The sequence below is a fragment of the Oryzias melastigma genome, linkage group LG6, assembly GCF_002922805.2.
Source record: "Oryzias melastigma strain HK-1 linkage group LG6, ASM292280v2, whole genome shotgun sequence".
In the NCBI taxonomy this organism is placed as follows: Eukaryota; Metazoa; Chordata; class Actinopteri; order Beloniformes; family Adrianichthyidae; genus Oryzias; species Oryzias melastigma.
Window position 1 is genome coordinate 17106530 of NC_050517.1, and position 10836 is coordinate 17117365.

The 10836-nt window shown below is 39.5% G+C and overlaps 1 protein-coding gene across 1 annotated transcript; it reads right to left on the minus strand.

Annotated features, from left to right (window-relative positions):
* Positions 1-6674: 6674 nt before the first annotated feature.
* Positions 6675-9574, minus strand: LOC112152568 (leucine-rich repeat-containing protein 10B). Its single transcript, XM_024282228.2, has 2 exons — positions 9187-9574; positions 6675-9103 (listed from the first exon to the last, which is right to left on the minus strand). Exon 2 carries the CDS (start codon positions 8920-8922, stop codon positions 7720-7722), a length of 1203 nt encoding a protein of 400 aa, XP_024137996.1. The 5' UTR covers positions 8923-9103; positions 9187-9574; the 3' UTR covers positions 6675-7719.
* Positions 9575-10836: the final 1262 nt, after the last annotated feature.

Consider the following 10836-nt stretch of genomic DNA (forward strand, 5'->3'; position numbering starts at 1 on the left):
ATCTACAGGTTGTATAGATTGTGTTGATGTTTTGGGCTGCCAAGAAGGCTGGATCACAACTGCCATATTTAGTAAGACATTTTTTTTTAAATCAAGATGTCATGCAAATTTCAAACCATCCATCATTTTTACATAACCTTGGAGTCGAATCAGAGCTAGAGTGGCATCATAACGCCACCCAGTGGACAAATACAGGAACTGACCAGGTCAGCTTCCACACGACTGTTGGGAATTTCATTGTCTGGAAGCTGGAGGTGGAAATTCACATGTAAGAGGAGCACTTTTTCAACTCCAACTTTCCTGATTTAAATTTAAAAATCAACAATACAGAGTTAATCAATTCAAACTAATTAGATTTAAATACATTTTCTTCCCCTAAAGGATGTAAATTAGAGAAATTGTGAAGATCCAGTAATGTGAAACATTTGCATTCCCTGGAGAAGGTATTATTTCTTCAAGCTTTGGTCCTCCATTAGAAATGAGGAAACCTGAGGAATTTTATCTTGGCTCAGAGACGAGATGCTGTCAGAGATTCTGTTCCTGGAATCTGCTGAAATCACTGCCAGAGTTTGGGGGTCACAGCACTGAGTGCTCCAATTACCACTGCTGCTTCCCCTGCTCGCATCTTTTTTTACTTCCCCTCTCAAGCTCTACGTTTATTATCATGTTATGATGAAAGATGACCACATATTTTTGTTACTTTTATTCATAAGTGTGATCACGATCATGTATTGAAAAATTGTTTATTTCAAGCAATCGTAGAAAGAAACAGAAGTTTATATTTATACAAAACATATCAAACACAATAATTTTTTTTTGGAAAAATGCTTATGCATTCACCAAATAATTAATGCAGTTATTACTCTTACCCGTAAACAAACATGCTTGTTTTTATTTTGTACATAGAACATGACCCAATGAAACTATTAACTACTAAGATTGTCATAAGAAGTTTAATGGACTGCTTGATCACTTCATTTTTGCATGAAATCCTCTTTTTATTGCTATATTTTGCCCCTGATTATAAGTAGCTGTGATTATCTGGCCTGTGCGTTTTTTTTTTTTCAGAGCAGACACTTCTGGTCATTGACATTCCTTGGCTTAGATTCTGTGCAGAAGCCTGTCCCATTATGGCTTCTCATTTAATTGTGTGAATTCTTAGTAAGCATTCACACTATAGTGATACGCTTGGACCTTTCCATAAGTTTTTTGTCATGTAAAAACTCAATCACAATTTTACTGATTTTAGTAACCTTGGTATCAAAACGTTTGGCTCATTCAGAACATTTTCAGTATTCATAAACTTTATAGTTTTTGAAAAATTAAGAAAAATATGCCCCATAGTAAATGAATGAGAAATCCTTGAAATTCTTCAAATACATTGTGCACTCTGACCTTTTTGACAAAAATATAATTTTTTTTCTACAATTTTTTGGACTAATTTGAGTTTGGCTCACATTTAAGCATTATGCTAACTGTTTTGGCAGTATTAGAAATGTTTTGAGCTCTTGAGACTTTTTTGGAGTTTAGGTAATATTTTAGCCTTTTGCTAGCTGTTTTGGCAAAATTAGACATTTTTTCCAGTTTTTAGGCTAATTTTGAGTTTAGCTATTTGTTTAGCATTAGCCTATGCCAGCTGTTTTGGCAAAATTAGGCATTTTTCTTGATTTTTTGCCAATTTAGCATTTAGCTAATATTTTAGCATGCTTCAGCGTTTTCAGCTATCTCCTTCAGAATTTTTGGCTATCAGTTTCAGCTTTTTTAGCTATCAACTCTGGCATCTTCCACAGCCGTGTTCTGCTTACACCATTCACTTGCATTACCACAGGTAATGCTTTATATCTAGTTCTTTGATATTTTCTGTAAGTAGGAAGTAACTGTAGGACTCATGCTACCACTTTGCCACAAAACCACCACTTTAGTAATGTTAATAATAGATTTGTGACTTAGAATTTACTGTAAATATGGAGAAAAAAGAAGTTTAACATCAAGCCTCTGATAACATACAGCACATGAGATTCAGCCATTATAAGATCACCATCCATTGACCTGTGTCATCTGTATCTGATGTGGTGCTTTTATGTGTCATCACAAAAGAAACCTTTTTCAAACATAACCTTTTCTCAAATCTGCATTCAAGAATCCTCCTTTGCTCATTTTCTATTCCTGCTTCATCTTAAATAGTGTCAGATGAGGTCTTTCCAGCCACCATTAACGGAAAAATAGCCACTCGATCACTGAGACAAATATGATAACACAGACACTCCCAGGAGCTGTTAAGGATATGTCTAATTATGCATATCCTTAAGCTAGAGAACCTGGAGAAAACCCAACAGAAAACCATCTGACTCAGAGATCCAAACTGGAATTCTAACAAGGTTCTTTCTGCTTTAAGGTTAACAATGTAAAACTTAATATTGAAACCCTTTAATGTCCAGTTTTCTTATGAAAATAAGTCAGTTGTCAGCAAAGAACATGACTCTCAACTTTGAAAGTCATGTAAATCAAGAGTCTGCAATTCTTCTTTACATTATGTTTTATTTAGATTGTTCCTTTTGCACAACTCCAATCGTTAACCCTGAGCTTCTTTTCTGTGGGACTCCTCTGTACCTTTGACTCTCTTTTGGGAAATGGCGAACCATCAAAGCAGCTGGGTGTTGATGGAAAAATGAAAGGATAATCATTACCTCACAGGATAATATCAACTCGTGTGTGGCAGCATTTTACTTTTCAGCTCTAATTGTCTGTCCTTGTGTGAAATCTCCTAGCAACGGAGAGCTACAAAACCAGAACAACCCCTAGGGGTGAACTAACAACCTGGCATTGAAGGTACGTCTTGGGAAAACAGAACCTTCTTCCTTGATTTTATTGGGTCGTTTGTTCAAACAAAAACAACTACGTGGCTGTTTTGTACGTTATTAAAAAGACAAAACATAAAAAATTATTTCAGTTTTCAGCTGCTAGGCGGAGTTTGGTTTAACATTTAAAGAATAAAAGCAGTTGAGTTGCAAATTTTACTTGTCTGGATTTCTAATTATGGCACTGTGCACACGTTGCCCGAATTTGTTCAATCCATCACTGTTATCAGTGAAAGTTTCCATTACAGCAGTCACAGATGGCTGAGCTGGGGAAGATTGGCATGCTGTCTGATGGAGCAGCTGACAAGTGAGCAGCAACAAACTACAGTAAATCCAACACAGCATCTCACAGTGGAGGTGAGGTGGAAAACTGTCCAACGTTTCATGTTGAAGACTTTCAGAGTAAGCAGCTGCTGCAGTCAGATTATGGACATTTTTGTTCTAACTTTAGCATGAGATCCTGTCTCCAAAGACAAATATTTATAACATCTGTTTGATGTTCACAGCCTACAGCAGAGGCTTAATCATCATGCACCCACATGGATGTTAAAGATTGATAGCTTTTCATTTAAAACTTTTTTTTCTTCTGCTGCTGCTTTGGATATAAGAGCTGGTGCAGACAGCAGTAAATCTTGTTTCATGATTATGTGAAGGTACTTCTATATAATGGAGAACAGGCACATTTATGAAACTGAAGATCTTAGGTTAGATGATGTGGATTAGTGTTTCTGCATGAGTGAAAAGAGAAAACAGTAGCATGGAGATCATGGCTCACAGTCGTGATAGAAATAACAACCTGAAAGAGTATGTGGGGGGTGTAGACAGTACTTTCACCAACATGTTTAAGTCTTAAATGTCTTTGTTCAGACTGCATCACTGAAAGTATATATGTCTATGGATGAGATACATGCACTTTGTATAGGTCCACCTTGCTAGTACCGGGTTGGAGTCCATTTTACCTTCAGAAATGCCTTAATCCTTCATACCATAGATTCAACAAGGTACTGGAAACATTCATCAGAGAGTTTGGTCCATATTGACATGCAGATTTATCATCTGAACACCCATGATGCCAATCTCTTGTTCCATTACATCCCAAAGGTGCTCTACTGGGTTGGTGATTATGGAGGCCATTTGAGTCCATTGAATTCATTGTCATGTTCAAGAAACCAGTTCCAGCTTAATCACATTGGTGCCTTATCCTGCTGTGAGTAGCATCAGAAGATAGTACACTGGGATGGACATGGTCAGTAACAATACTTAGATAGGCTGTGACATTGTAGCGATGCTCAGTTGGCACTACAGGGCTGAAAGTATGACAAGAAAATATCCCCCACGCAGTTATACCACCAGCCTGAATTGTTGATCCAAGGTAGGATAGATCCATCCTTTCATGTTGTTGATCCCAAATTCTGACTCCACCGTCTGAATATCAAAGGAGAAGTGGCGGCTCATCAGACCAGACAATGTTTTTCCAATCTTCTAATGTCCAGTTTTGGTAAGCCTGTGTGAATTAGCTTCAGGTTCTTGTTTTTAGCTGACAGGACTGCATGATTCCCGGTATATTCTTCTGGTGCTGCAGTCCATTTGCCTCAAGATTTGACGTCTTGTGTGTTCATAGATGTTCTTCTGCAGACCTCAGTTGTAACCAGCAGTTATTTGAGTTTCCAGTCTGGCCATTCTCCTCTGACCTCTGACATTAAGACATTTTTTATCCACAGAAGTGCAGCTCACTGGATTTTTTTTCTCTTTTTCTGACCATTCTCTGTAAACCCTAGAGATGGTTGAGCGTGAAAACCCAGTAAATTAGCAGTTTCTAAAATACTCCGAGCATCCCGTCTGGCACCAACATTCATGCCACATTCAGAGTCACTTCAATCACCTTTATCTCCATTCTGATGCTCGGTTTGAAATTTTGCAGATCGCCTTGACTATGTCTACATTAATGCATTGAGTTGCTGCCATGTGATTTGTTGATTAGGTATTTGTGTTTATGAGCAGCTTGATGCATGTGCCTAATAAAATGGGCACTGAATGTATTTTAACAGAAAATCTGAATGTATGATCAGAAGACAGTTTATGCATGTGCTCAGATCCAAGGTGTTTCTGTGAGCATCCTTTAGTTTAAACAAAGACTGTAAACTGATTTTAGGGACCCCCTATATTCAGTTACCTAACTAAAAAGCAGCACAAGAAATAAATTGTACGTTTTCAGGTGCTAGTTTTTCATATTTGTATAATATATTCAATTTATGTGGATGGAGCTCATGGTTAGACTCTCCTGTGCTGTTGAGCTGTGGCCTAAAAGACTGAACACCCACCTGGTTAGCTCAAAACACTCCAAACAGTATTGCCTTACATAAACCATTTTTTTAGATTACTCACACAAGTATTTGGGGGGATTTTCAGCCGTGATGGAATGAGTAAAAATACTTTTATTTAGTGGATTTGAGCTACTGTCGCACGGGGAAAGTATACATGAAAACACAGTTTTTACAATTTTGATGGTTCATGTTTAGGAATAAAAGATTAAATTTACTTGTAGATGTTTGTTTTTAAATTAGTAACAAAACTAAGAATCCGTGCAGAATTATAATTTTTTTTCATTTGCATTTATTGATGTCCCTCTCAACCAAAAAATGATTATCGTGAAAAAAAAAAAAACTGTTTTTTATGGGTAGATTGATGCAGCTGCTAATGTGAACTCCGACTGGCTATGGCACAGATCCATTAGGATGTCTGTGGAATGTCCAGCAGTTTTGCCACCCACAGCTGTGGGACGAGCATCAGAGTGTGGACCGGACCGATGTTCCACCAGCTCCTCGCTGCATGTGTGATGCCACAGCCAAGCATTACTTTCTGCCCTCTGAGCACCAGCTTCATGACTCTTTGAAGGGTGCACCACATCATTTTGCTTTCATTGATCATTATATTCTTGATCTTTCTGACCAAGTGTTTTTTAAATACTATGAAGTAATGCAATTTATCTTATTTTTTACCTTTATTTTATTTTAAACCACCTTAGTGCCCTTGTGGTAGAGTGTCTGCCCTGGATGGTCCTCAGTTCAAATACAGGCTGAGTCATACAAAACTCTAAAAATGGGACCCAGTGCGTCCTTGTTTGACACTCTCCATTGAGGGGTAAATCGTTCCCAAGCGCAGCTGTGTCTGCAGCTCACCACTCCCCCTGGGCGATGGGTCAAGTGCAGAGATCAAATTTCACAACTGATTTTACTTAAATTCTATACATTTTTCTGTAAAATCTGTTTTTTTTTTTCGTTGTTTTTTACAAGTAGTGATTTTAGTCAATCCAATTTTAGGAAATTTTCCTGGTATTTTTCAAACCAACAACCATAAAGCTGGGAAAATTGTTTTTATGCACCTAAGTCTGAATTTAATTTACTTAAATCAAGGATGTCAAACTCAATCATGCAGGGGGCCAAAATCCAAAACACACTTTAGGCCAATTAAACATTAATTGAACATTAATTTTTATAACTTTAAAAATTAAAGAAAATGTAACTTTTTAACATAACTGTGAATAAAAACAGGCAGGAATATTTTTCCAGAATGAATCAACAATAACTTTCAATATTTTAATCTCCATCAAAATATATTTTGTCAAAATTATATTAAATTAAGATTATTACTTTAAAGTGGTTTAAACCAAATCCACCAACAGTAACTCAGTGGATACAAACATTAAAAGAAGTCTGCATGATGGAATACCTGACTGCCCAATTACAACTCAAAATGGCCCCGGTCTTGACTTTGACACGCGACTTGAAGGAATTCTAAAAATGCTACAATGCAAACTACTGTGATAGTAAAAGTAACAATATATATTTACATGTATTCATATATTTTATATATTAATGAAATGTACTCTCTTTGCTTTATGCATTGACTTAAAAATATGAAAGATCCATGGAAAGTGTTTTTTTTTCTGTTTTATAACTTACGGTAGACTTCTTTCATGTGGTATTTGAGTGTCCCGGCTGAAGACCGTCACCAAAGTACAAGCATTAATATTCTAGCACTGATATAAATATTTCACTCTTTCAATGAGATGTGGGGATAAGATAGGAGACGGAGAGTATTGGGTTACACAGCAGCCCCTCATGAATTAAGAGAGCAGAGATGAGAACATGGTGCAGGCCTGTTTCATGTTGTCACTGACAAGAAGAAAAGTGGTCGTGAAGACTGAATTTCTGACCTGCGGCAGGCGGGCAGTGAAAATATTCCTGCAAGTTTTTTTTTTTTTTTCTCCATCCATTTCCTGTTTGAATCCTCCCATACGACTTACCTTTTATGGTGAGGCACCCCTGCTATTTGTCCTCTGATGATGTCTCACGCTCCAACTTGGCACTGATACCCACAAACCCGTCTGCACAAACACTGCCGGAGGCTGTAGGGGTTTCTGTTTAACTTTCCCTTAAATATTTCATCATTTGACGTCACGTACACTAATTTACACCCACCTACTGTTTTTCTCTAATAAAAAAATGGCAACGTGTTATCTGGTGCACACACCAGAACCCTTATAAAGTTGAAATACTTGTGTGACAGTTAAGTAAACAGCATCCGCTTGCTTACTTAATGTTTTCTGACAAAATAATGAGACGGATTCATTCAGCCAGAAATTTAATAACGGAAAATAACCACTCTAAGGTAAAACAATCATTCCCACTGCACACTCGCACTACCTGATCTGGATGCTGAGTGAGATGTCACAGGTTCCCACAAGCACACATCCTTTTACTATGAACTAAATTAGCAGCAAAAGTTAGAGAGTTCAACACCGATTTCCCAGCATCCCTGTCCATCTGCCTGCAGATTGTACAGCTGTTTCATTGAGTTCTCATGCCCCCTCGTCCTGCCTTCCTCGATCCTGCTGCTCCTCCTCCTCCTCGTACTCATAGTCTAACTCTGCCCTCTCGTACTCCAGCCCCTCTCCCTCGTACTCCAGCCCTTCTCCTTCACAAATCAGCTCCTCCGTCTCATATTCAACCATCTCTTCATCATATTCCAGATTAGTTCCATCGAAGTCTGTGGACGGCTGCTTTGAGCAGACTCCCTGCTCTTCCTCCTCCTTCACATCTGTGTCCTCAATGGTCACCACAGCTCCGTTCGATGCCGGTTTGGAATTGCTGTTCTTCAGGATGCCATGAATGACTGGCTCCTCCTCGGCCTCAGCTTCAGCCTGAGCTTCGGCCTCTGCCTCTTCCTCTGCTGCCTTTCGCCGTCTCTCCTTCCTGGCCTCACGGGCCTCCATGAACTCTGCTGCTCCTTCACCAACCACAATCACCTCCTCTCCTACTTTCGGAGGTTCGGTGATCGGGTTGTGGTCGTAGGAGAACAGGTGCAGGGCCTTAAGGCGCTTCAGGCTGGGCAACTCTGTGAGTTTGTTACGGTCCATGTCCAGGATCTCCAAGCCCTCCATGCGCAGCAGGACTGTGGGGAAGGTTTCAAAGCGATTTCCATACAGCCACAATCCTGTCAGAGCCTCCATGCGGACCAGGTCAGAGGGCAGTGCTTTCAGTCGATTGTCTCCCATCTGCAGAGACTTGAGATGTGGCAGGTCGTAGAGCTCCTTTGGAAACCTCTGGAAGTAGTTGCTCTCTATCCACAGGCATCTGAGGTTCTGCAGGTTCTTCAGCTCAGGGGGAAGGCTCATTAATCGATTGCTGCCCAGGTAGAGACGGGTGAGGCTGGTGAGCTGGCACACCGGCAAAGGGACGTCTTCAATCTTGTTAAAGTCCAGAGCAAGTAGTCGCAGATCCTGCAGCTGGGTGATTCTCTCCGGCAAAGTACGTAGACTATTCCCACAAACGTAAAGTTTCTCCAAGTACAGCAGGTCATAAACACGCAAAGGTAAACGCTTAAATTTACGGTAGCTCAAGTCAAGTACAGGATCCCCGCTCTCCAGCAACTCCTCCACCCCAAGTGGGAGCTCGACATCTTCCTCCTCCTCCTCTTCTTTTTTCTTGCTGTCTTCTTCCTCGCCATCAACAGCCTCGCCTTCCTCCTCTTCGCCCTCGTCCTTCCTGGAGGAGTTGCCCATGCCGTGCCAAGCAGTCCCTGACTCGGAGATGAGTCAGGGCAGAGTCATTTGATGAAGCTGCTTCTAAGTTAACCCTCAGCCTGACAGCTACTGCTGTTTGGCAGCTGAGCCCAGAAACAGCAAACGTCGACCTCCACACCGATCAAGAGTCTTGCTGGCATCTTCTTCAGTTTCTTTACTGCTATAAAACAAAAAATTGAAGTACAAACTATGCTTAAACTGCACTTAAATTACCCCAAAAGTGCTTTAAATAAAAATTCTTACCTTTGACTTTCTTTAAGTTTAAAGAAACAGCTAAAAAGTAGGAAAAGTGGTACCTTAAGAAACCAAACTGTCTAAGCTCCTCGTCCTCCGCGGTTGTATGTGGACAAACGCAGAGATGTGTGCGGGGCTGCGGGGAGGAACGGTGGAGGAAAAGTTAATGGAAGTTAATACAGCAGGTTCGCATTAGAAGCAGAGGTCTCCCGCGGGTCTAATCCGACAGAAATTGCTGGTTGGAAAATTGCGGTGTTGACTGATGGACTCTGCCCCTCATTTTTGCCCGCTTTTTTCGCCATCAGCCCGGAGGTTTGCGATCGCCTGGTGCGTCCCCTTCTCGTAACCAGAGGAAAGGACACGCGCATCACATGGTCAGAGCGCACGCGCGCAATCTCGCGCGTGAAAGAGGCACAACATGAAAAGGAAGAAAGTAAACTTTATTCTCTTCCTGTTTATTTTAGTATTCTTAGGGCCCTGAACTTTTTATTTATTATTTTAAATAAATGCGTCACATCGTTTTATTTGTGATCTGTATTTTATAGTGGGGCAAAAATTGATTCTGCAAGTTGTCTCAATTTAAAAAGAGTAGAGAGGTCAGCAATGTTCATTATTGATGCACTTCAACTGTGAGAGACAGAATGTACAACAAAATCACAATTTAAAAATGTGAAATTATTTGTTTTGTGTAAAAAGTAAAGAGCCACTCCAATGAAAATTGTGTTTTTGATGCTTTTAACATGCTCTTGTGGTATTTTTCTCCCAGTGGAGGACATGTGAAGAAAATGAAGCATAAAATTGCATTTCTGATATTTTCTTTGTGAATCAGGAGCAGAAGAAAATGCTGTGGGAAAAAGCGTCTCTGCTCCACTCTATTCTGATCCATCCACTTGAAGATGACTAGATCCATATACACTTATGTTTTCCTCGTCTGAGCTGACATCAGGCTCAAAACTCTATGAATATCTCTGATATTGATCACCATTTTTGTTGCTCCAGTAAAGTTGGAGTTGTGAGGGTCTGTAAACAGGAGAGAGTGTAAACAAAAGTATAATGGGAAATGAGAGCAGGCTTACTCTGCAACAAAAACTCAGAGGCAAATTTGTCATTAACTGTTGCTGCTTTGTAGAAACTTTGGAAAATGACGTTTTTTTGATTATGCCTTATAACAGCGTAGTCAATTAAAATAAAATAAAATAAAATAAAAACATTATAGGAGCTCTTCTATCTTTATAGCACATGTTTGAAATGTTATCAAACCAACTTGTTCACACCCTTAAACAGCCAGACTGCAACCTCTCCATCAAGGCCAAGACCAAAGAGCTGTCTGAGGACACCAAGGACAAGTTTGTGCAGATAGATAGATAAATAGATAGATAGATAGATTGGAAATTAACACAAATAAATTGAAGGAAACAGCAGGAGGACATAAACACCTTAATGTTAAAACAAGAACTGTTTTTTTTTATTCAGACTTGAACAGGTTTAGTGTGATGAAACTGAACTTATAGGTGAAAAAATAGAAAATTGCTCAAACAATTAAAAAAAGTTTATTAGTGTGTTTCATTTAGCCGCATTTATAAATCTTCTTCTGGCCTCCGGCTTCTCCCTTTAGGGCTCGCCGCAGTGAATCCTCCAACTCTCTCAAAATATAGCAGA